General features: G+C 43.5%; 1 protein-coding gene across 6 annotated transcripts in view; it reads left to right on the forward strand.

Moving 5' to 3' along the window:
* Nucleotides 1-27,309, forward strand: part of LOC102449274 (calcium-activated potassium channel subunit beta-2) — a 273,020-nt gene that overhangs the window by 226,304 nt on the left and 19,407 nt on the right. For 4 of the 6 annotated variants that reach the window (XM_075938013.1, XM_014581301.3, XM_025179184.2 and 1 more), the window contains exons 2-3: nt 18,039-18,158; nt 26,684-26,854. In XM_075938013.1, the coding sequence (XP_075794128.1) occupies nt 18,039-18,158; nt 26,684-26,854 (291 nt within the window). The remainder of the gene's footprint in view (nt 1-18,038; nt 18,159-26,683; nt 26,855-27,309) is intronic. The other 2 variants (XM_075938014.1, XM_075938015.1) reach the window with 1 other exon arrangement.

Below are 27,309 nucleotides of genomic sequence, written 5' to 3' on the forward strand. Positions count from 1 at the left end.
CCAGGTTTCCCAATTGCTGCCACTGCTACTGCAGCAGCAGCAGCTGGAGCACCAGGCCCTTTAAATCGTCACCGGAGCCCCAGGCAGAATGCTCTGGGGCTATGTCTAAACTGCAGGCTTCTTTCAGAAGGACCTTTTTTCGGAAGAGATCTTCCGAAAAAAATCTTCCGAAAGAGAGCGTCCACACACAAAAGGAGAACTGATGCCAGAAAGAATCACAGATTTTATTTGGCCTGTGCCATGTCCCCTCCTTTCCATCCTTCCCGTTTATATGTGACAATGCTGGTCATGCTGGTAAGATTCAAACGGGGACTGTGTGACTCGAACAACTAAACATGAAGTTAGAATCATAGAATCATAGAGCTAGAAGAGACCTCAGGAGGTCATCTAGTCCAGCCCCCTACCCAAGGCAGGCCAATCCCAACCCTAAGTTCCACCATTGTTGCCTTCAACATCCTTCCTCCTTAATATAGTTCTCTGTTAGGGCTAGATTAAAACCTCAGGCTTCTCCACTCAAGTCCCAGTGGGGTTCTGTGGGCTACGAAGACAGTGAGGACTCCGGCCTGTTGCTGCTGCTACTGGACACACAACACAAAGCTGGACCACTTTACACAGGGCCCCTGTCCTCCTGGCACCCTGGGAGCATTTGAAATGATGAATATAGTGCTTGTCCAGCATGTCACTGCCTACGTAAATGCAAATTTGTTTACAATTGACAGGGCACAGAAAGCTTAAAAATGTTTACTGAGTTTTGACAGGCAGAGGTGACAATTATCCCCGGCTCTTCCCCAGAGACAACAATCCCCGTTGACTGCAGTGCGCCAAGAGATGTGATTGCCACGTGCTGGGACTGCAAACTCATCATCACCAGATGATGAGAATAATCAAGTCCTGACTTTTCTTGAGTCGTTCACCTCAAGGTGCCACAAACTGCCCCCCACAAGGACAGAGGGAAAAGATTATCACCATTCTACTGAGGAGTCCTCTGAGACCTGGAGACATCCACTAACTGGCTAAAGGTCACTCAGCAAGTCAGTGGGTATGTCCGTAGTGTAGTCAGTTGGTGTGAGTGCTGCTTCTGTAGACATAATGAAGCTAGCTTTAATCTAGTTAGCTTGGGGACCAGAGGAGTGAAGCTGTGGCAGAACATGCTTCTGTTGGACCAGCCACATAAGCTGCTGTAGCTTCGCCGCTCCAGCACCTGAAATAGCTAGCTCAGGTAAATCAACTGGGGTGATAGTCACACCCCATGATTACAGTTCAAAAATCCCCAGAGGCAGAGCCATGGATACACTCCAGAATTCCTCAGCTCCTACTTACACAGCAATCCCTCCGTTATTGGTCATTTCGGAAACATGTGGTAGCTGGTCCAAGAACTCACGGTCACTGAGGGTATTTCTACACTACCCCGCTAGTTCGAACTAGCGGGGTAATGTAGGCATACCGCAATTGCAAATAAAGCCCGGGATTTGAATTTCCCGGGCTTCATTTGCATAAGCCGGGCGCCGCCATTTTTAAATCCCGGCTGGTTCGAACCCCGTGCCGCGCGGCTACACGCGGCACGAACTAGGTAGTTCGAACTAGGCTTCCTAGTTCGAACTACCGTTACTCCTCATTCCACGAGGAGTAACGGTAGTTCGAAATAGGAAGCCTAGTTCGAACTACCTAGTTCGTGCCGCGTGTAGCCGCGCGGCACGGGGTTCGAACCAGCCGGGATTTAAAAATGGCGGCGCCCGGCTTATGCAAATGAAGCCCGGGAAATTCAAATCCCGGGCTTCATTTGCAATTGCAGTATGCCTACATTACCCTCCAATTTCAAAATAGGAGGGTAGTGTAGACATACCCTGATATATTAAGTAATGGTGACCGATACAGGCCCGCTGATAGGGCAATTGCCCTGGGGCCCAGCAATTCAAAAGGCCTGGGGCTCACAGCTGCTGCTGCTGCTGCTGCTGCTGCTGCTGCTGCTGCAGGAGTGGCAGTGGCCAGAGCCACAGTCCTTTTCAATAACCGCTGAAGCACAACGCATGATACTCCAGGCAGCTCTGAGAGCTGTCAGGGGGCAAAGGGGGAACCATGATGTGGCACACTGCCTGCAGTGCTGAGTGCTGGCTGCCCCTAATCCTGCCCCTTTGGGGAGTTCAGAGCCTTCCACACACACACATCTTGCCCAGGGGCCCAGCAAGTCTGGACCAGTGTAATTCTCCAGAGAAGGATCATACCAAAAACTACCCAGTGATACTAACATTTGGGGCACTGGTTGGGATATCAACAGAAATTCTTATTATTATTCCTGTTCCTTCTCTTCTATTCCTCTTCTGACTGTTCACTAAGACCATGACAACACCTCTTTCTCCTGCAACGTCTTAAGTCCTGCAAGCCTTTCTGGGCATATTCATTTAGCCTCATGCAATCGAGCTGTGATCAAAAGGAAGCTTGGAAAGTAATGGTAACCAATTACTAAGTGTATTAGACTGGGCTAAACAAGACTTAAACAACAAGCACCTTATTCCAGATCCCATGCAGAAGGTTGCTTGGTTTGATCTTCCATAGGCATCTTGGTCAACCTTGAACTGAATTTGAACCAACCATGGTAGATGTGGGTATCTAATGCACCAATGGAAAATGAAGGACTCCCTGGTGTGCGAGTATGGAGGGTTGGTAATGCTGCTAGACAATATTGACCGTCTGTGGTTTGGCAAATTCTCTGGTTCAGCACTGGTCAGGTCCCAAGTGTGCCAGACTAGAGAGGTTCAACCTGTAATAATGAAATATTCATAGCAAAAATCATAGCCAGTAAGTTCAAGTGAAAAGATATTTTGCCTTGTTTAAAAAACAAATTCCTCTTGTTTTCTGTAGCTAGCTAACTCCACTCTCATAATGATGGCCCCTCATGCCTTGTGAGTCATGTTGCACACCACATTTCAAACAGAGAGTCTCTTTGACTCTGTGGGATCCCCCATTGGAGGGCTGAGAACTATACCTTAGGAAGGTGGAGGAGGAGGGCAGAGAAAAGGGCAAAAGTCATAGGAAAGCCACATCAACCTTCTTAAACTCGTCTCAGTGGCAGCATTACCTTACTGATTGCACCGATCTTTCTCCACCATAACGCTGACCATCTCCCACACTTCTGAGGTGGAATTTTCAGACTCTAATGATAGACAGGAACACTTGCTAGGAAGGCACCTCTTAGTGCCACTTGTCATGAGACGTGCTGGAGAGGTAACCCCAGCTTCTTCCACTAAAGAACAAATCAGACAGCTAGAAAATGTATAGGTATATTTGTAAGGGGCAATCTACATGGTAAACCAGGAGATCTTCTACAAGTACATATAAATGGAGTTCTGTAAACTATCACTTGCCAGTTGCTTTTCTCAGTATTCAGCATTGTTGCTCGTAAAATATAGCAGATAAATAAGAGCTATTTATGTAGGTCATCGTCTTGCACTGAGTTCTCTTGTTCTCACTCTGTACCATTTGGTTACTCTACAGTACATGCTGGCACTAAAGTAGAGTCATGCCGTTTGATACTGCCTGCGCCACTGCACAATTTAGTATGACTGCTGCCGGGGCGTTAAATGTTCCCTAAGTGGTAGCTGTCTTCCACTAATACAGATGCATTTCCTTTAGCTAGTTGCTTTATAGCTGTTCTTCTTAGATCATGCTGGCTTTACTTCTGTTCTTCTGCAACCCTGATTCGTTGTAGTATTTATTTTTGGTAATGACCTCGAATAGAACCAGCTCCACAAATGCTGACATTAGTATAAAGCCTGCAGGAAGAGCAGGTATTTTGACCCACATAACTTTGGGGGGATTTTCTAACAAATACCACCTCCTGAAACCTTTCTTCCCATGAGCTCTATAATAACAGCCTGAATGCCACTGATTTCATATGCTCACAGGTTAGGTGAGTCTTTGTTCTTGCTGCTCTGGTATACAATGCAATAGTTTCTCTCTTAAAATGGTGCGTCTAGACTACATCCCTTTTTCAGTAAAGGGATGTAAATTAGGCATGATGATATTGCAAATGAAGCAGGGATTTAAATATCCTGCGCTTCATTTGCATAATGGCGACTGCCACTTTTTTTCGAAATGGGGCTTTTACGGAAAAAAAAACCTGGCCGTTTAGACAGGAATCTTTCGGAAATAAAACCATTTTTCGAAAGATCCTGTAAACCTCATTGTTTGAGGGAGTTTGGAAGGGGGGTGAGATACACTCACCATTCTTTAACATCTTTTCACTGCACTCTTTCCCTTCAAGGAGGCATTGAATAACAACTGAGGAATCTCTCAGAAGGAAGGCAGGTATAGATGGTGATAGCTCTGCTGTTGTTACCTGCACAGCATGTGCCATATTTGTCTTCCTCCCAGAAGAAAGAAGGGATTTCATCTGCACTAAGTGCAAGCTGGTCACCATTTTGGAAGAAACAATTAGAGGACTTGAGGCCCAAGTATTGACCCTACGTTCTATCAGAGAGGATGAAGACTTCCTCAATAGAAGGCAGCTTTTAATCCTGCAGGTACAGCAGGCTGAAGAGCCAGTCAGGGCAGTACAGGATAAGGAAGAGAACTGGCAGCATGTAACCTCTAGAAGGAGAAGGCGGCCAACTCAGGTATCCCCCATTCCTATAGAGATAAGTAACCGCTATCAGGCTTTCTCCACAGGCACTGTGGTGGAGAATGCTTTGGCAGGGACCTCTCAGGGAAGAAATCAGAAGGGAATACCATCTACTGGAAGGCATGCAATGTGTAGTCCTAGGGATGGAGGTTCCACAACCACCAGCCCCAAAAGAAGAAGACGGGTGCTGGTGGTCGAGGACTCCCTCCTAAGAGGGATTGAGTCATCCATCTGCCGTCCAGCCCTGTAATCTTGAGAAGTGTGCTGCCTACTGGAAGCTCGCATTCAGGATCTGACCAAGAGTCTTCCAAAAGTGATTAAACCTTCAGATCGCTACCCCTTCCTGCTTCTCCATGTAGGAACTAACAATACGGCCAAGAATGACTTTGAGCAGGTCACAGCAGACTATGTAGTGCTGCGAAGAAGGATCAAGGAATTTGAAGCTCAAGTGGTGTTCTTGTCCAGCCTTCCGGTTGAAAGAAAAGGTCTGGGTAGGGATTGTCAACTTGAAGAAGTAAATGTGTGGTTGCGCATGTGGTGTCGGAGAGAGGGCTTTGGTTTCTTTGACCGTGGGACTCTGTTCCGGGCTAAAGATTGTTAAAAAGAGATGGGATCCACCCTTAGAAGCCTAATCCGAACTAGCTACTCCGTGCCGCGTGTAGCCGCGCGGCACGGGGTTCGAACTAGCCGGGATTTAAAAATGGCGGCGCCCGGCTTATGCAAATGAAGCCCGGGAAATTCAAATCCCGGGCTTCATTTGCAAGTGCGGTATGCCTACATTACCCTCCTAGTTCAAATTAGGAGGGTAGTGTAGACATACCCGAAGAGAGGAAAGAGCATCTTTGCATGCAGGCTTGCAAACCTAGTGAGGAGGGCTTTAAACTAGATTCGTTGAGGGACGGTGACCCAAGCCCTGAAGTAAGTGAGGAATTCGGACACCGGGAAGAATCACAAGGAGGAACGAGCAACAAAGGAGGACCCCTGATTCAGAATGAGAAGGTAGAACGATCAAGTGGTTATCTAAGGAGTTTGTACACAAATGCAAAAAGACTGGGAAATAGCTCGGAGCTCCAATATTTAGAGGGAGAAAAGCATGTTGAGAGTCTATGGGTCAAGTTTAGAGGTGGAAGCAACAGGGGTGATGTTGTGCTTGGGGTCTGCTATAGACCACCGGATCAGGTGGATGAGGTAGACGAGGCTTTCTTTGGACAACTGAGAGAAGCTTCCAGATCACAGGCCCTGGTTCCCATGGGCAACATTAATCACCCTGACATCTGTTGGAAGACCAATACAGCAGTACACAGACAATCCAGGAAGTTTTTGGAGAATTTTGGGGATAACTTCTTGGTACAAGTGCTGAAGGAACCGACCAGAGGCCATGTGCAGCTTGACCTGCTGCTCACAAACAGGGAGGAATTAGTCAGGGAAGTAGAGCTGGGTGACAACCTGGGAAGCAGCGATCATGAGATGGTAGATTTCAGGATCCTGACCAAAGGAAGAAAGGAGAGTAGCAAAATACACATCCTGGACTTCAGAAGAGAAGACTTTGACTCCCTCAGAGACCTGATGGGCAGGATTCCCTGGGATGCTAACATGAAGAGGAAAGGAGTCCAGGAGAGCTGGCAGTATTTTAAAGAAGCCTTATTAAAGGCACAGGAAGAAACCATCATGGTGCTCAGCAAGAAAAACAAATATGTTAGGCGACCAGATTGGCTTACCGGGAACATCCTGGGTGAGCTTAAACACAAAAAGGAAGCGTACAAGAAGTGGAAACTTGGACAGATGACTAGGGAGGAGTATAAATAACCATAATTTAGCGAATGTACCCCGCACCCGAATATACCCCACGTTTTTTTCTATTTCAGTAAAAAAAATGTGTATACCCCGCACATGAGTATAACCCGCAGGGTATACAAGACTTTTCTGTGCCAGGGGTATATTTTCTGGGGGTATATTTGCTAATTTACGGGGCGGGGAATTAGCCAGCCACTCACCACCCCGGTTTCTGCGCAGCCTCCAGCCTCCAGCCTCCGGGCAAGGGAGCACTCATCTCCCTGGTTCCTCTGCAGGCACAGGAAGGGGCGGGGGAGCAGGAACCATTATCCTCCGGGCGGGGGAGCACTCACTCCCTTCTTTCCCCCCCTCCTCCCGTTCCTGTGCAGCCGCAGGAGCCACCAGCCTCCGGTGAGTTAAAAAAACCCGCTGATGAGTAAAAAAAATCCTATATACCCCGTACCCGAATATACCCAGTTGGGGGGGGTGCAGGATTTGTAAAAACGAATACAACCCATGGGTTATTTTCGCTAAATTATGGTATATTGCTCAAGAATGCAAGGAAGTTATCAGGAAGGTGAAAGCGCAATTGGAATTGCAGCTGGCAAGGGATGTGAAGGATAACAAGAAAGGATTCTACAGGCATGTTAGCAATAAGAGGGTGATCAGAGAGGGTATGTCTACCCTCCTTGCAGAAGGAATAATGGTAGTTCGAATTAGGGCTTTAATTCAAATTACCTAGCCCGTGCCGCGTGTAGCCACAGGCAGGTAGTTCGAAATACAGGCATTTAAAAATGGCGCCCTCCTGGGAACATGCAAATGAAGCCCGGGATATTTAAATCCCAGGCTTCATTTGAAAGTTCGAATGCCTACATTAGCCACCCTAGTTCGAACTACGGTGACAGTGTAGACATACCCAGAGGGTGTGGGGCCCCTACTGAGGGAGAGATGATGTGGGAAAAGCTGAATTACTCAATGATTTCTTTGCCTCTGTCTTCACAGACAAGGTCAGATCCCAGACAAATGCACTAGGCAACGCAGTATGGGAAGGAGGTGGACAGCCCTTGGTGGGGAAAGAATAAGTTAGGAACTATTTAGAAAAGCTAAACATACACAAATCCATGGGCCCAGATTTAATGCATCCGAGGGTACTGAGGGAGTTGGCAAGTGTCATTGTGGAGCCTTTGGCCATTATCTTTGAAAACTCGTGGAGATCAGGAGAGATCCCGGAAGATTGGAAAAAGGTAAATGTAGTGCCCATCTTTTAAAAAAGGAAGAAAGACAATCCAGGGAATTACAGACCTGTCAGCCTTACCTCAGTCCCTGGAAAAATCATGGAGGGGGATCCTCAAGGAATTCATTTTGAAGCATTTGGAAGAGGGCAAAGTGATCAGGAATAGTCAACATGGATTCATGAAGGGCAAGTTTTGCCTGACCAATCTGATTAGTTTCTATGATGAGGTAACTGGCTCTGTAGATTTGGGAAAGTCAGTGGATGTGATATACCTTGACTTTAGCAAAGCTTTTGATATGGTCTCCCACAATATTCTTGCCAGCAAGTTAAGGGAATATAGATTGGATAAATGCACTGTAAGATGGATAGAAAGCTGGCTAGACTGTCGGGCCCAAGGGGTAGTGATCAATGGCTCGATGTCAGGATGGTGGTCGGTTTCTAGCGGAGTGCCTCAAGGATCTGTTCTTGGACCGGTTTTGTTCAACATCTTTATTAATGACCTTGATGAGGGGATGGATTGCACTATTAGCAAGTTTGCAGATGACACTAAGTTAGGGGGAGAGGTAGATATGCTGGAGGGCAGGGATAGGGTCCAGAGTGACCTGGACAGATTAGAGGATTGGGCCAAAAGAAATCTGATGAGGTTTAACAAGGACAAGTGTAGAGTCCTTCACTTGGGACAGAAAAATCCCAAGCATTGTTACAGGCTGGGGACCGAATGGCTAAGTAGCAGTTCTGCAGAAAAGGACCAGGGAATTACAGTGGATGAGAAGATGGATATGAGTCAACAGAGTGCCCTTGTAGCCAAGAAGGCTAATGGCATATTGGGGTGCATTAGGAAGAGTATTGCCAGCAGATCCAGAGAAGTGATTATTCCCATTTATTCAGCTCTGGTGAGGCCACATCTGGAGTATTGTGTCCAGTTCTGGGCCTCCCACTACAGAAAGGATGTGGACGCATTGAGAGGGTCCAGCGGAGGGCAACCAAAATGATTAGGGGGCTGAAGCGCATGACCTATGAGGAGAGACTGAAGGATTTGGGCTTGTTTAGTCTGCAGAAGACAAGAGTGAGAGGGGATTTAATAGCAGCCTTCAACTACCTGAAGGGAGGTTCCAAAGAGGATGGAGAGAGACTGTTCACAGTAGTGATGGATGGCAGAACAAGGAGCAATGGTCTCAAGTTACTGTGGGAGAGGTCTAGGTTGGATATTAGGAAAAACTATTTCACTCAGAGGGTGATGAAGCACTGAACATAGGAACATAAGAATCCTGGAATTTCAAAGTACTTTTCATCTTCCATAAACACATCTTACAGCTCAGATCCTTTGAAGAGCAGGAAAAATATAAGAACATAACATAAGAACGGCCATACTGGGTCAGACCAAAGGTCCATCTAGCCCAGTATCCTGTCTGCCGACAGTGGCCAGCACTGGAATGGGTTCCCTAGAGAGGTGGTGGAATCTCCATCCCTAGACGTTTTTAAGTCTCGGCTAGACAAAGCCCTGGCTGGGGTGTTTTAGTTGAGGTTGGTCCTGCCTTGAACAGGGGGCTAGACTTGATGACCCAGCTCTCTGATTCTCTGATTATTATCCTTTTTTTAATACTTCACCTTGAACAATCTTCCTCCCTGCTTGGTGTCTCAAAACTGAATGTCCGTATCTCTGCAGATAATACACCTCAAAGCTTATGTTTGTGGGAGGGTAGGATTTGACTTCTGGTTCCAGGTTCTTGCTTTATCCCTGGGTACCTGTGGCTAGGAACATGGCAAAAGCACACTAAGCCACTAGGAAGACTGAGTACCTCACACCCACTTAATAATAATTCTGTCCACATAATAAGAGGTACTACTGAAGTCCTTTTCAGTTAGAAGGATCATGAATGCAGAGCTCAGAGTGAAGGCCAGGGAGTAGTAGAAGATTAAACTGAGAGTTAAGGGGACTCCTCAAGTCTTGCGAGACAAAGAAGACTCCCCTTAGGAGAAACATGAGTTCTTCAGCTGGGAAATATTAGGACTGAGCCTCTAAATATTTCATACCCTGGATAATGCAGGAAATGGCTATATTCAGGCAAACCCAAACAGCTCAATGATAATATCTTTATGTGGATACATGATTTTCATAGGCCTTTTAATACCTCAAGTAGCCATCTACGGTGTCAAATTAACACAAGCACTGATCTTTTTGCAGATTTGAAATGCTGTAAGGAGAACTGATGTCATAAATGGCCCACTGAGGCCTCAAAAGAGCTTATTATTGTCAGAAACCTGAGTGCAGGAAATCCTCAAAAACAAACATCAGCCTCTCACTCATTCCGAAAACATTACCCGCACTATCCTTCATCAGTTCTATCCGAGGCAAAAGACACCCATGCAGACACTTAAACCTTACCTTGAAAAGAGAAAGCCGTGACCCGAGGAGAAATGTGGCATGAATATAATGCCCTCTGTAATATGCCAGTGAGATTGTCTAATGATTTCCAGGGCTGCTTCCCAGAATAACTGTGGAAAGGGCCTTGCAGCCACAAAACGAGTCTTGGGACTACTCAGCCAGTAGAATTCTGCTGGGAAAGAATGTAGCCGTGTTAGTCTGGTGTAGCTGAAACTATCTGATCTGAGGAAGTGAGTCTGGCCCACGAAAGCTCATCACCTAATAAACCATCTTGTTAGACTTTAAAGTGCTACATAGTCCTGTTTTTTGTTTCAGTTGGGTTTAGGCATTTGAAAACTGTGTCCAGAAACTGAATCTCTCCCCCACCTTTCTGTCTTTTGCTGCATCCACTTGAATTTCCTCCCCTGCACTTTCCTTGGCCCCAGATACCTCTCTGATCTCATTTTCTTCTTCCTTTCACTCCCTATGTTTCCTCTCTTTACTGTTTCTTTCCACTCCAGTTCCCATTCTTCACTTGAAACATTTTCTCCCATCCATTCCACCAAACACATTCTTTCCTGCACCTCCAACCCTGTTCTCCCAGGAATCTTTACAACTTGCTCTCCTTGCTACCTCTTCCCTGAACTGTGATACCATGTCTTTGGCTGTTTTATATTAAATCCTTTTTGCCTGATCATCAAAAGCATCAAGTAAATTTACAGCACTGTATAGGTTATTATTGGTTGCAATGAATATTTGCGTACTGTTGAATTAATTTGGGCTGTAGTAGGAATCTATTTCCAGTTACTGTCACAATAAATGGTAGAAGTGTGAGTACTTAATCCTGCCTCGTTAAAGTCCATGGGAGTTTTGTCATTGACTTCAGTAGGAGTGGGAGAGAGGCTTTCGTGCATAAACGCTATCATGACCTGATTAGAATGTACGTCTCTGTCCCTCTAAGGATGAATTCAGAGCTGCTTGGCTACGTGTCACAGATCCTATGCTGCTGACAAGTGATAGAAATGTAGCCGTGTTAGTCTGGTGTAGCTGAAACAAAATACAGGACTATGTAGCACTTTAAAGACTAACAAGATGGTTTATTAGATGATGAGCTTTCGTGGGCCAGACCCACTTCCTCAGATCAAATAGTGGAAGAAAATAGTCACAACCATATATGCCAAAGGATACAAATTTAAAAAATGAACACATATGAAAAGGACAAATCACATTTCAGAACAGAAGGGGGATGCGGGGGGGGAAGGAAGGTAAAGAAGGTAACCTCCGCCCTCCCCCTCCCCCCCCGCATCCTCCTTCTGTTCTGAAATGTGATTTGTCCTTTTCATATGTGTTCATTTTTTTTTTATTGTATCCTTTGGTATATATGGTTGTGACTATTTTCTTCCACTATTTGATCTGAGGAAGTGGGTCTGGCCCACGAAAGCTCATCATCTAATAAACCATCTTGTTAGTCTTTAAAGTGCTACATAGTCCTATATTTTGTTTATGCTGCTGACAGCGATTCTTTTTGCTCAAGTGGTACAAGTCTATGTTTTTGAGGCAGGAAGATCTGAGTTTCATCCCTGACACTAGGTGGAAGTGCCAAATGGCCATGGTATGCAATATGGTGGCTATAGTAAAGCTGGAGGCAGCCACAGATGTTTCACAGAATCTTTATCCCAAGGGTGTAAAAAATATGAGCTGAAATTATTTTCTACTTTTGAGGTCTGTTTGTATGTTTGTACATGTGCATGCCATTTAAATGGGGATTAAAAACTGCTGAACTCGACATAGATTTTCCTTGAAGTATAAGTATATAATAATTACAGCCCAGTGAAATCACATCTGCGAGGAGACTCTGTGTATCTTCTGTATTGCCTCTCCCATGTTCAGCAGTAGCTAAATCACACGTGGATAGTTTGCTGCATCCCTAGGACCACAAACAAAGATCTGAAAGCCGTGAACTAAAAAGTTAATGTTCTTGACTTGATACTAGCACTTGAGAGAATGCAAGCATTGCCTGTCCATGTTTTGTTTCCTCTTGCTAGAGGAGCTAATGACAGCATGGAGCAACTTTGTTTCATAGTCAAATTTGTAGTAAAACACGTTATTTATGCAGCTCTAGGCTAAAATTGAAGCCATGTATATGAAAAAAATTTTCCACAGGTAACTGAGCAGCAGAGGCCTACTTCTGCCACTCTGACTCCTGTTAAAAAGTGCCTTATTACTAGAGCCGAGCAAATAATTGAGTTTTTTTCAATGCAGTGGCAAAAAGAAATTTCCTTTCAAAATGAAATCCATTTTATTTTTATTTTTTTGGTTTCACTCACCAAATGAAAAACAAAACAAAAATGTGTTCAGGTTGAATTAAACATTTTGTATGTAATGTTGAAATGATATTTTCTAAATATCATGATTCAAAATCAAATGTTGGAACAATTCATATAAAAAACGTTGAACAAAACATTGCTGATGTTTGTTTCTTTTTGGTTAAAACGTATTTGCCAAGATCAACCCAGATTCATGAATAGTTTTGGTGCCTGTCAAAATGCACTTTTGGCAAATTTACTATTTGCCAGTAAACATTTCACCCAGATCTACTTATGCCAAAGTAGAGCCATGAAAATCAGCAGAACTTCTCCCAGAGAATGCTGCTATTCACCATGGGAATGTCTAAACTACATGGCTCCGTCGACGGAGCCATGTAGATTTGTTTTTTTGGCAAAGGCAAATGAAGCCGCGATTTAAATGATCGCGGCTTCATTTAAATTTACATGGCTGCCGCGCTGAGCCGACAAACAGCTGATCAGCTGTTTGTTGGCTCAGCGTGCTAGTCTGGACGCTCCCCTGCTGACATCAAAGCCCTTTGTCAGCAGCCCCGGTAAACCTCATCCCACGAGGAATAACGGGGCTGCCGACAAAGGGCTTTGATGTCGGCAGGGGAGCATCCAGACTAGCGCACTGAGCCGACAAACAGCTGATCAGCTGTTTGTCGGCTCAGCGCGGCAGCCATGTAAATTTAAATGAAGCCGCGATCATTTAAATCGCGGCTTCATTTGCCTTTGCCAAAAAAACAAATCTACATGGCTCCATCAATGGAGCCATGTAGTCTAGACACAGCCCATGAGGGTACTGGCCCTTAGGGTCTGCCCCTGGCCTAAGCAAAGGCGAGGCACTAAAGTGAGTAAATGTAACGTGTAAAATGTAACCAGTGGGGATTGGACTCCATTGTAATCCTGTTGATAGACTGCTTATCTCAGTATATCTTGAGCTCCTTCAGACCATGCCCCTAAATACAATGGAACCTTGCTTCCAAGGACCAGTTGAATTTTAGAAACACCAAAACATAGCCTCCCTTGCCAATCTTCACAGTAACCCCATTGATATAGGAACATAGAAATTACCATATTGGATCAAACTGAAAGTCCTTCTGATCTCTTGGGCTATGTCTACACTGGCAGCTTCTTGCACAAGAACTCTTTTGCGGAAGAGTTCTTGTGCAAAAACTCTTCTAGAAGAGAGCGTCTATACTGGCATGTGCTTTTGCACAAGAGATGTGCTTTTGCACAAGAGCATCCATGCCAATGTAGACGCACTCTTGCGCAAGAAAGCTCTGATGGTCATTTTAACCATAGGACTTTCTTACGCAAGAAATTCATGTTGCCTGTCTACACTGGCCTCTTCTGGAAGAGCTCTTGCCCGAAAGGGCTTCTTCCTCAGCGAGAGAGTCAGAGTTCTGGCACAAGAATCCCTGATTTTATACATTAGAACGTCAGTTTACTTGTGGAAGAACATGCAGCCAGTGTAGAAAGACAGCAACTTTTTGTGCAAGAGCGGCCACTTTTGCGCGAGATCGCGCCAGTGTAGACACAGCCTTAGAGTAGCCAGCACTAAATACTTCAGAGAAAAGTACAAGATAATGCTTCTGTGGTCTGATCGTGGTCCCACAAAAAAGTCTCTCCTAAATGCTAATAATGAGACATTATTTTAAGACCTGATCGTGAGACTTTATATAATTTCAAATCTTTTCTTTTTAGTGGGTACTATTTTATAAATTTGGAGATTGCTGTCATCCATATAAATGTCCCTCACTGAATCATGCTAAATTCTAAGCCTCAATGGTATCATGTGGCAAAGAAATCCACAGTCTCATTATGTGTTGTGTGAAAAAATTATTTTGTTTTATTAGTGGGGCTGTTCTAATAGTACCTGTACATTCACAGCCCAACTTGGGGGGAGGGGGGGGGGAAGCTTAGTGTAAAGGAAAGGCACATGTTGTCTAACAAAACCACTGAACCAGAGAATGTTAAAAGAGATTCAAATTCCTTCCTGTAACATGTCTCTTTTCCCCTAAGGAGCCTCAGAAGAATGATCTTGAAGATTTCACACCCTATTGTTCCTGTGAAAGGATTATAACTTATAGGTGACCCTTACAGCTAAAGAAAACACTGAATCAAGTCACTTACATCTGACCTTTGGAGTGGCTGCTGTGATGTCATTAGTGTTACAATTTTACACAAGATTAGGCATGTAATTATCTGTTAAATAGTGAAGGGTGGCTTGGATTGCCCAGCTAATGAAGCAGGCAGCATTAATGATATCACATATGGATAGCTCAAAGGCATTGGCATTCTGAAACACTCTGAAATCATTCAAACTCTTCCAGAGAAAAAGACCTTTCCATCCTTCTCATACACCCTTGTCTGCAGTGTAGCCATCCACCTCCGTTTTGAAGGCTGATAGCCTTCACTCTGACTAGATGAATGAGAAGATGCCTAGGTACCTGAGGGGATGCTTCATCCTATCTGAGGAAGACTGTGTGACAGGGCATTTGCTTCTCACTGGCCCTACAAGGTTAAAATCAATCTGGGGAGGCTGCCACAGAGAAAAGGGCCTCTTTCTCTCCAAATGTCAAGGCTTCAGGCTGCAGCTAATTAGGGCACAGCTGACCCTGATAAAAGGGCAGCCACCAATCAAGGAAGGAAAAGTCTACTGCAAGGAGTCTGACTTTCTAGAGGGCTGCGCAGCTAGTACTGGCCATGGCCTCATGTCTGGCTTGATTCCTTGTGAGGAGAGAGCATGGGGCTGGAGCCAAAGGTGCCGAGGCAGTGGGGAGGTGGCCCAGGGCACCAGGCAGTGGTAGAGCAGAGGGAGAAACAGTAAGAGGCTGCTGAGAGGGGGGAGGGAAGGCAGCACCACATGCTTTGGGTGGTGCTGAGAAGAGGCTGGACCAGGCATGGCTGTCCTGGGAGCACAGGGCTGCCTCCTTCCCACTTTGCCCAGAGGCCCAGCAAGTCTGTCAGCCTCTCTGCACAGAACAAAAAGGGGACACTGCCCCAGAGTTACAGATGGATTGTATTCGTTTAAGTGTGAGCTTGAAGGTGCTCAATGCTAACAGTATGGCACTAAGCCCTTGCCAAAAGGCCAACTCACTAATATGCATTGTAGCATTATATGGTTTCACCCCAAGAGCTAAAGAGGCAGAATGATTTGGTGGTGGTTTTTAGAGAGAAGGGCTTCTTTCTCTCCAAATTTCAAGGCTCCATACCACTACCTTGCAGAGTTTGGCATTAACAGACCCAGGATTATTGTTTGTCCCCTGACCAAGATCGGGGTCCCTCTGTAAAATTCTGATCCCACTTTAGTTTTGGATTCCACCCCTCTCACACTCCAAGTTGGATTTCAGCTCAGATCCAGCTCTATTTTTTCCCTCTCAATCTATCTGTCTGTTCTGAGCATTCACCCAGGTTCACTGCTACACAAATACATGAATTAGCTGCTTGTGTGACTTTGTAGATGGTGATATTATAACTTTCTTTTTTTACACACTCTCAATGGAAACCACAAGCAGCCGAGGTTATTTCTCAGTGAGCAAGGAAATGGCCACAGAGATATAAAAAGCTTTTACATTAAGACATTTACAATCCAGACTATTTCATTTTTGTTATTGAGGCTTTCTCCATAGTGCAATAAAGGCACCTGGTGCTTTACAAATCATGGAATGAGATATAGCCTTTGCCCAAAGAGACTTTACAATTGAGGACCTGATCTACCGAGATGCTAAGCATCATTTAAGTCACCTTTTTGTAAGGATGTGTGTTCAGAAGCAACTTTGAGATATAGTTATCCTTGGAAGGATTAGATTTTTGTTAGTGAATGTTGATAAACATTGATTTTTACCAGGTGTGCATGCAGTGACAAAAATATTTCCATTGATGGGAAATAAAATTTACAGAGAGGCAAAGTAAGAAAAATTATCCTTCAACTTAATAGGGATTAATTTAAGGATATTTACTTGATGGACTTTCACAGCTGATGTTGACAATTTATGCTTTAATAGTTATAAAGCTTTAACTCTTTGAATCTCAGTGTTTACTGTCATTAATTGTCTGACCCACCCCCCCACCACCACCACCACAATTTCCCACCATTGTGACAATTTAAATCAATAAAAAATGTTAAATGCATAAAATTTGATGAAATAGTGAAAATTCAGATGATAATTAAAATGCTTAAAAGTAAATATCCATCAAAATTATAACGTAAATTGAATTCTGGCAAACCTAGGCATAAATGAATTTTTAAAAGAGAGAAGTCAGTCCAGATGAAATCCCTAGACCAAAATCCCTTTACATTTCTCTTGTTTTTAAATCTTAAATTCTGAGAATCTATGGCAGTAGCATTTCAAAAGACAAAATATGGAGCAGTAGTTGTGTTTGGGGAGTGTTGAGGGAACCCACTGATTAGAAGGCAGTAGGAAGGAGCCATGGCAGGAGGAGGAGACAGAGCCTACTTGGAAGACATGAAGTGGGAGGTTGTGCCAGGGTGGTGGAGGTTGGGGATATGAAAGAAAGCACAAATATTAGAGTGGGAGAATTTGCTGGAGGGAGTGCAGATTAAGGGGAGAATAAGAGGAAACTAATTGGAGCCATTTAAAAAACAAAATCCTTCTCAGATTCTATCTGCAAAGCAGGCTTGGAACAATAATTTGCCTGCATGAAAAGGAATTGAAATAAATCTAAAATCCTTTGAAAGTCAGTAGTAATGTCAGATACACTTCCAAAAGAATCAATAGCTCCCAGGGCTGTAAAGTTGTCTTTACTCGGGCAAGTCTTGCCTGGGAGTAAACACAGTGCAAGTGTTAACTGATTTAGGGTTGCAGGACTGAGCCCATAATAAGCTGAAACAAAGATACATAACCTCTTAATTATAGATCATGTTGATGAACTGAGGAAAAGGCAAAATGCTGGCAGAGACTTTCACCAGAAAGACTAGCCTGTGTTTGGTCTTAACCTGATCTTATGTTGATTACATCAATGCCTAAGAGCCAGCAAGGAATCATGGAGATCAAAGAGTTAATACATTATGTGAGCAATAGAAAAACGAAAACAAACTGTCCTCAACATTTATTCTGCATGCATCGATGGAGCACCTGGTCCAGTTGCTATGATTCTCTCAAGCAGCGCCAATCAGAATGTCAGCTGGGAGAGGGACTGTAACTGCAGTTAGATTTAACTATGAGTCTGGTGATAGATCAATGCTTTCTTAATATACTGAGGGCTCACGTAATTATTTAAAATCTATGGCTGCTTAAAACAAATGTATCAAGAGGTCTTGAGCCGGGGAAATGCAGGCAAAAGGAGGGGAGCAGCAAAAGAGTCCGGCATATTGTTTAGCCCGCACTTGGAGTTCACTCCAAGGTGAAGTTTTCATTTTCCAAAGTGTGTTCATCAGGGTGATCCAACAGGAAAGCAAGCTTTTGTCCAGGCTGTAAAGCACAGGCAATGAAACAACGTCTTATCTCTGATGTGAGCCAGTACTAGCAAAACAAATAAAAGAGAGAGAAAAGTAGAAGATAACTTTGTTGAGCAAAGCTCCTAGAAGGGAACAGAAAGGGCATCTCTGTTATTTTACATATCACTGTAAATAATCAGAAGGCCTACCTCCTTGGACCAGATAGGAATCCAGGCCCGGGAACTTAGCATGATGGACACAACATGGTCTGGTGTGTTTCAAATGAATAGTAACAAAGACTATCTCTCTCCTTCTAGGTCCTTCCGGCATCCCTCCAAGAACTCCACAGTAAGGAAAGGCAGCACTGGGCAATCCTCTAAGATGTTTATTTGGACCAGTGGCCGGACCGCCACATCTTACAGACATGACGAGAAAAGGTAAACCACAGCGGCACGTAGTGTGATTTATGGTTTTTAAACTGAGGTCTCTCCAGAGCGTCAGATTCTGGTTTTCCCCAGGTAGTTGTAAAGGAGGGAAGAAAGGAGGAAGTGATGCAGGAGGCTTTTAGGATAGAACTGCTTGATAAATGGAGGGGGTTTCTGGTGCAGCGCCCCAAAAGGAATCTCATCAGACAAGCTGTTTGTGTGTCAAGGGTTGTCCTTGTACACATTCTAGCATGGTCACTAGCACTCGAAGTTCAGCTCTGAGGCTGGCATACCCCAACCCTTTCTAAAGATGTGCTAGCCACCTCACGAGCTCAAACCTCTCCCCCCAAGGCTAGCAACGCCATTACGTTTTTTGCAGACATCATGCCTGCAGCTACCATTCTTCAAGCAACACATCCTCAAAATTTGGCTGTCCAACCCAGAATGCCACCTTAAATAAATTCAATGGATCTGGCTGATACGATGCATATGCTGAAATTAGAGAGTTGTTAAAGACTGTGTGTGTGTGTGTGTGTGTGTGTGTGTGTGTGTGTGTGTGTGTGTAAAAATACAGAGGAAGTGCAATACAGTGTTAGATTTTTATTTTGTTTTGTAATTTTGATGAATAATAGTGTTAATTTTTGAGCATTTTATTCTTTTTTTAAATTAAATATTTACAGTCATGTAAAATGATGGGTAGTAAGCATTTTTTCAATTTTTATCAATGTAAATGTTCACAGAAATAAGGGGGTAGTCAGACAATAACTATATAATGGTAGTAGCTGAGATTCAAAAAGTTGAAGCTTTATAGCCATCAATATTCAGATCATTAACAGCACATGTCAAACTATACAAAGCAAATAGTATTAAATCAAACTGTAAGTTCCCAAGCAGAATTTTTCTTTCTTGACTATCTGTACATTTAGGTTATTATAGATAGAAATATTTTTATCAGTTTGTGCCTGTGCAGCAAAATAAATGTTTGCCAACATTTACCAATACCAATCTAATCCTTCCAAGCCTATCTATATTGCATAATCACTGCCAGCATGATTGTGAGCTAATTATTATGAAAAGGCCAGCTCATTTGAGTGGTGTTAATGGTGGGGCTTGGTGGAAGGAGACAGAGAAATAATGCAAGTTACTAGCGTTCTTTTAGCAGCTGGGAATCTTCATACAAAAGGGAAGGAAGGGAAAAGTTTAAAATCCACAGATAGAGGTAGTGCTCAGTTGGAAATGAAAAAAGTTAAAGATCACCGATGAGAGAAAAATTGTCTGCTAGTGGCCAGTCTCATCCTTCCAAAGCCTCTCCAGTTTATGAGATTCTCCAGGCTGTTTTGCCACCATGTGCATGCATTTCCCTTTTTTCTCTTTTTTTTTTTCTCTCTCTCTCTCTCTCATCCATCCCCTTTGCACTGCGTATTAAATGTAATCACAACAAATCAGGCCTCGCTGAGGGAAAAGGCATCCACAATTCTAGTGGATTCTTCTGGGATATTACTGTGGCTGGCCGACCTCTGCTTTGAAAAATGTGTCAGGTGGAGGTTGAGTAGGTACTTAACCTGCCCCCAACCTGCTGAGTTCTTTTAAAAATATACTTACTTATTTAGGTGCTTAAATGGAAGCTGAGCTCTTTTGAAAATCTGGTCCTACATAACTGCATTTTAGTAAAATATTTAGGGGGTGATTTTCAAAGGCAAAGAGGCCGGTTTTGCACCCAATTCCCATTGATGATCAGTGGGAGTAAAGCACCAAACTGGCCTTTTAAATTGATCCCCTTAAATACTTATTGGTCTAAAAACAACACTTTCTCCTGTGTTTATACCCAGAACTGGAAAGGGCTGTCTGTCCAAGGTTAGCCCTGTTATAGAAACTTACAGAAGATCTGATTTAATGAGCCCCACACAACTCCCACGGGCTCCCGCTGATGTTGTCAGTGCTTAGCACCATTGACAATCAGATTCTTCATACCGTGCTGCAAAGAGACACAGTCAGTTCTTTCCAGCGTTAGGAAGTTATTCAGCAGTCAATGCCACCTGCATCCTGTGTCAGAGATGTGCTGTGTAACAGCAGCACAGATACGCAAGGAGTCTGTGAGCTGGAGACTCTGTCTGCAGCCTGCTTTAATTATGTTCATTATTTTCTGCTTCCTAAAGGAAAGACCAGAAATATGGGCCCAATACTACTTTTTCTCTGTGCAAGGGGACTGTTACTATTGGTTTCCATGGGAGCAATTAATGGTTCTCTGTGATCAGCAACTGCCATTTCCCATGCAACAGCATCCTTAGTGATACAGGCATTACAGGAGTTACCACTGCTGCTTTTGACACAACTGGTCTGGGTTAATTTCGCAGTCATCTCTCTACATCCATATCTAAGGCACTGTTAGTGCCATGCAAGTAATAATTTTGATCTGAGGAAGTGGGTCTGGCCCACGAAAGCTCATCATCTAATAAACCATCTTGTTAGTCTTTAAAGTGCTACATAGTCCTGCATTTTGCTTAGCAAGTAATAAATGATATTGTGGGAGAGTGAATAGGATGGAATAGAAAACCAAAATCAATGTATCCCAAATCTTGTCTCAGAAACACAAAAGGAGAGGAGTTAATGGAGTGCTATCAAGAGGAGCTCTAATCTTTGCAGTGGTTTTAGTGCATACAAGGTCACCTGCAAAATCACCATCTCAAATAAGGAGTGAATTATAGCGAAACAGCTGCCCCAAAGGATCCCTTCATAGGAATTTTTATTTTTTAAACATCATATGGGTAGGTTATGACATGGATCAATAAGATCCACATCTTAACCACACAACCACAGACTTTTGAAAGGGCATATATCCAAAAATAAGCACCTAGCGTTTTAGTCCTGCAAAAGTTTTTATGTGCCTGAGTAATTTTCCACACAAGTAGGCTACCATCATGTAGTTACTCACAATCATAAGTATATGAAGGATTAAAGCCCGACATTGCATGCTTATTTTAGACATGGACTGATTTGAGCTTTTTCCCACCCGAATGTCACTATTTAAATTTTGAGATCCCTAAAGATGGCTGCATAAGCCTTCATTAATTTCTCAATTATCTTCAATTACTTTGAGCCCAATCTCCCGTGCTTGACAAATCTAAGGATTTTTTTGAGGGGGGGAGGGAAGGGGAACTTGTTTGGCCTGATCTGCAGCCCCTTGTATTTTATAGGAAGCATTCTATAGAGTTCAATATATTTTGGATCAGGCCCCCAGGTGAGTTTGGTTGTGTTGCTGCAGATCTCATCACAACAAACCTTATGCAACCACATACAGGGTGTTCTTTTTTAAAATAAATAAAAGGGAGACAGGCAGCAGAGCACAAAAGGTCCCCAAACACTTAGCACCAGGAACCTTGCAGATAATATGCAGGTTTGGATTTGACCTCTACATTCAAGGATTTCAGGTACCTAGAGATGCCTGGCATGAGGTAATATGATACCTGCGTAACAACTGTAATGTCAGAGAACTGAATCAGGATTCAGAGCCATTTGGCAAAATACAAGCACGTGTGTATTCCCATCTGACAGCAGCATGACCACGCTGTCAGATTAGGATGCATCTAAATTAACTAACCCCCATTAAACTCATTAAGGATGAGGATCCTTTGGCTGAGTTGTGGTTGTTTTCAAAATCCAAAGTATGTCCTTTTAGCTTGGCTGGTAGGTTACTGTAGGTTTTTTTTATGGGAGACTTGAATCAGGAAACAATCCCGAGAGTCCTATTCCTCATCTCTTTGCAGCGCCCAGACCCTGCCAATTGGGGGCCATATCCTGGGCACTCCTGAGCCTCTGCAGCTCCTCGTGGCTGACCTGAATGTGGTAGAAGATCAACACCTCTCAGAATGGGATCGTGAGTTCTCAGCTGCAAGGGAGAATGAAGGAAATAGGACATACATTTTATATGCAAAATCTTGCCCTTATTCATTGTGGCCATGTGAGATGGGTGGAGGGGAGTAGTGCTGGCTGTTTAGTGGGTCTCTGAGCCATTCATCCCTGTAGCACACCATAGCGCTCCTTTCCAAATAGGTGTCATATGAACTCCTCTCTAATGTGTGTGGCATATTTAGCTTGTGCACAGGAACTCTGATAAAACCACACCCTCAAGTCACCCCGGAGGCCTTAATGTACATGAGGGTGCATTTGGCAGGCCCCTTCTTATCACTGAGACTGGTGCTAAGAAGATACGGTGTCCTTTGTGCTGGAAGAGGAACAGTTCTTGACGATAATGAATATAAACAGGATTCTTTTTTCAAGCCACTAGATTCAGACAAATCCCTGATGATCTGCTTGTCTCTCTAGCTCCCAGACTGCTTAAACATAGCCTATGCTGCCTAGTTTCATTGCATAGGTTTTCCCTAAGCTCTTGTCTGGGCTCAGATTTCATATAAGGAACTGCTGACTACACTGCAGAGATACTGGGAATTGAGAGGAAGAGATTCCCTCTGTTCTACCTCCAGCCCATATAACACAGCCATGTGTAATTTTTCTTCCCTAGCAGTCACGTCAGAGTGCGAAGTCATCCAAACTACACTGGCTGAGAGCCATTTAACAGGAGAACCTGGGGATTTATCAGGAAGATCTGACAATTCAGAAATAGTAGGAGGAGCAAAGAGCTTTTGTCCACCTGGCCTCATTTACATTAATCTCCTTTTGTACATGGCTGGGGGAGGGGACCTGGGAGAACCCTTGTTCTCAGGCTTAGGACTATAAAAAATCAATTAGACATACGGGGAGTTATCACATGAGCTCAGGCACTAGAGTGAATCTCCACAACATAATGGCCTGGATGCATTGATCTGCGATGTCACAGTGGTGAGCTCATTGTGTCCATACAGCAACAGAACAAAGATCAGCTGCCTAAGTGCAGCTCTCTATGAGCACGTCTACACAGCAGGGCTAACGTCGAGTTAAGCTACCCATCTTCGGCAACGTCAATTGCGTAGCTTAAGTTGAAATAGCTTAGTTCAGCTTTTGGCGCCACCTACACAGTAGGAAGTGGAAGGAAGAACACTCTTCCTTTGACTTCCCTTACTCCTCATAAAATGAGGGTTACAGAAGTCAAATGAAGAAGTCCGCCAGCTTGACTTTATTTCGAAATAAAGGCTGGCAGTGTTCATATGCACAGTGTTATTTTGGAGTAACGTCAGTTATTCCAAAATAACTCAGCTGTGTAGACGTACCCTGTCCTCTCCGCAAGAACAGTTCCTCCCCTGGGTTAATAGTTCCCTCCTGATAAATCCCCACCCAGCAGAGGGGGCCCTATTACACACATACCCAAACCATTCCATCACAAAGCCACGTACTACAGAGTAGACTTTAGTGGGGTCATCCTCTCTGTTGACATGGAGGACAGTTGTCCCCATACAAGAATTTTGTTATGCTCACTCAGGTGAGGGAGTGATGTTTGTGCTTCTGGGAGGACAGGCCGCTTATGGGATAGATTATAATTTGGACTACACACCCACACAAGGAGTAAGATGGAGGTAAAGTCTTCCACTGTTCTGCTGCGCAGGCTACCCAGGCATCGAGTGAGGGTTCATAGATGTAAACAAACACTAGATGCTTTCTGACTGCTCCTACTGGAAAAGATGGGCAGGGAATGTAGGGAGTGCACAGATTCTTGGCTCCACCCCCCTTCTATTCTCTCTGGCTGGCGCAAGGAGAGCATCCAAATTTTCTTCTGGTATGGGACATGTTCCCCCACTAACCTGCTGGAGCAAGTGGGAAGCAGGGGAGGAATTGCATCTCCTGGAGTTACTCCTGAGTTAGTCCATCTGACACACCACCACGTTTTCAAGCCTGTGCTTCAAGTCACTGTCTAGCCACACATTTGCACAGTGTTCAACTGTTACCCATAAGTATTTACCGCAGCGATTCAGGGGATGAAACGTCACATAAAATGCATTAAATTCCATCTTTTTTTAGGGCTTTTCATCAACAATGACAACAGAAAAATCGTGGAGTCAGTGCTCCTGGCATGACCTCATCAGCAAATCCTTATTCTCTGTGGCCCCAGGGTCTTGAAAACATAACTGGCAGACTTTCCCCACATACTGATCAGTTTTCCAGTTGCCTTGTAGGTAGATTGTTTCTACAACATACCTTATAGTCCATCTTTTTACATTTCATTGCGCTCTTCTTGGCTACAGGCCACATGGGAAACATTTGTAACTATTTTCAATTAGTTGTTTGTTTTTAAATTGTCCATTTAAATCACCTTTATGTTCTGGTGGTTCTGGTGACATTAGAGACTGATTGCACTGTGTCTGGTTTACGTCTACAGACTGACATAAGTTATGCTGTGTGATTGGCTAATGTTCTGGAACTGTATGACTATTGGTACCTTACTGCCTGCTTTCATTTGGAAGCAATGCATATCTTAATAGCAGCTATCAGAGTTAAATACATTTTGGCAAATAATAAAAGCAGTGTAACATTAGTCTATTATTTTACATCAGTTCTTTGAAAGCAACAGCATCCAATAAAATTACAAAAGATTTCCCACAACACCACAGAAAATCTCAATAGGCTGCATTACTGTTTAACTTCTAGTGAAGGAAATAGATGAAAGTCTTTGTGGAACCTGGTTTTATAGAGAAACACTGGAAACCTAAGGAAGTAAATTAGAAGTGAACCCATAAACTTGGGAAAGAGAATAGTTATCTGGAGAAGGTAATTAATGGAAAAGCCTAAGGAAAAAATAGTTGAGACATATTGATAGTAAAGGAAGAAACTTCGAGAGTTGGGATGAAATCTTAGTACCATTAAAGTCAATGGCAAAACTCCCATTGACTCTAGAGGAACCAGGATTTCACCCATTTTACTTCAGGTATGATGAAATGTTTGAGGGTTTCTATCAAGATCTGGGCAAAACATGTGCTACCAAACTACATGTGCCTTTCCTAGCTTTGGTTCTCACTGTAAACTCAAACTGAGTTTAGAGTCATCAAAAGTATTGCAAAGGTTTGGGAACCTGTTGGTCAAAATATTTGTCCTGTTTCTAGTGGACATGGTACCATTTATGATTTTCCATCAAAACCATTAGAACGTAAGAACAGTCATACTGGGTCAGAACAAAGGTCCATCTAGCCCAATATCCTGTCTGCAAACAGTGGCCAATACCAGATGCCCCAGAGGGAGGGAACACAACAGGTAATCCTCACATGATCCCTCTCCTGTCATCCATTTCCAGACAAACAGAACCTAGGGACACCATTCCTACCCATCCTGGCTAATAGCCATTGATGGACCTAACCGCCATGAAACTATCTAGCTCTTTTTTAAATGCTGTTAAAGTCCTAGTCTTTACCACATCCTCCAGCAAGGAGTTCCATAGGAACAAGGAGTTCCACATTCTTTTAAAAGTGACTTCAGTATTATCCTTATGTGTTGTAGTAACACTATTGTAACTTGCAGGGTTTGGTCTATTCATGTTGACTGCGTGCTACTTTTTAAAATAAGAACAAATGAAACTTGATAGATTCAGCTTAGATGAGTTGTAGGTTTGTTGGAACCCCAAATAATGCTCATGCTGATGCTGCTCACCTGCCATTTTGCAGATGGTAGAAGATGAACTACTTCTGGGGTGTACTACTATGGCCATTTTATGGTGGTTCAAAAAGGCACATGCATCGGGTGCTGCCTGGATGATTCAAAAGAATCTTAACCAAAAATGCATAAGCTTATTATCAACCTCAAGTCTGTAAGTACATTTTAAACCCACAAAGTTTGTGTGTGTTTGAAATGTACTCAAGTACATCCCTCCCCTGTCACTGTGTCCCCTTGACTCTTGAATCATCAAAGGCCTGGAGATGAAAGGATATAGGACGTGAAAAGGACTCTCTGAGCTGGAAGGGAGAATAGTCTATTGTATTTTTCTTAATTGCAGGGAAAAAGTAGCTTTGTTGGATAATTTTCAGAGAGAATATTAATTGTAATGCATTGGATATATTCCCTTGAGTTACATTTTTAAAATAGAACATAAGGGTCTGATCCCAAGACTGCCATTGTCTTCCATGTGCTTTGACTCAAACTCCTTTACTAACCTATAGGGAAATTAGCAGATGTGTGTTGTGAGGTCCCCTCAAACATTTTTGGGTTGTATTGTCTTCTGGCCTGGCTACTATAATGAACTTAGTCCTGAAGAAAACCCAGCAAAACACCTAATAATGTTCAGGGGAATGGGGCTAGAGTTGGTGTTAATCAGTCAAAATTCAACTCTAGGGTGAGTCCATTAGAGTCAATGATACATCGGAGAGGGATTTACTGAATTGGCTCAGCTGTCTAAATGTTTTTATTGCAATCAAGGACTTTACCCTTTTCAGGAATGTAAAATATTTTGGAAGTGAATTAATTCCCTGCCAGGTTAGAAAGAATCCACTGAAAAGGACATCTGAGGAACCTTTAGTCCTTATCTCCCATGAAATGGGAGTGGTGGTGGAACTACCCACCCTTTAGAGGGTTCGCCAATTAAATATGAACTTCACATAAGAATGTATTATTTTCAACCTCAGAAATATTTACCAAAAAATCAGGGATCACGATCTACTGGACAAAAGGAAAACTGTCACAGCTCTGAAAGCAGGAGAAGATCGGGCCATACTCCTAGGACTGACTATGATGGTGTGCTCCATTATGATGTACTTCCTCCTGGGAATTACACTGCTGCGGTCATACATGCAGAGGTAAATTTTGTGGCTATACTGTTCCTGGAATGTCTGGCTCCACTAATTTCATTTCCCTCCTTGCTTTCTCTTCTCTTCATCTTGCCCCTTTGATCAGAATTGCCTGATTTTCCTCTAACTTACGCTGATATAAATCCAGAATAACTCCATACCAAATAAGGCCAGGTCTACATCTGATGGAGTGAGTTTTACCCACAAAAGCTTATGCTCTAATAAATCTGTTGGTCTCTAAGATGCCACCGGACTCCTCGTTGTTTTTGCAGATACAGACTAACACAGCTACGCTTCTAAGACTAGGGGTCAAAGTCAAACTAAGGTATGCAACTCCAGCTACGTGACTAGCTGGAGTCAAAATACCTTAGTTCAAGTTTGCACTCCGTCCCTACTGCGAGAAGACGGTCATCAGGAGAAAATCTTCCATTGATTTCCCTTACCTCTCATGAGCCAATGAAGTA

Source organism: Pelodiscus sinensis, chromosome 10 (genome assembly GCF_049634645.1).
Source record: "Pelodiscus sinensis isolate JC-2024 chromosome 10, ASM4963464v1, whole genome shotgun sequence".
Lineage (NCBI taxonomy): Eukaryota > Metazoa > Chordata > Testudines > Trionychidae > Pelodiscus > Pelodiscus sinensis.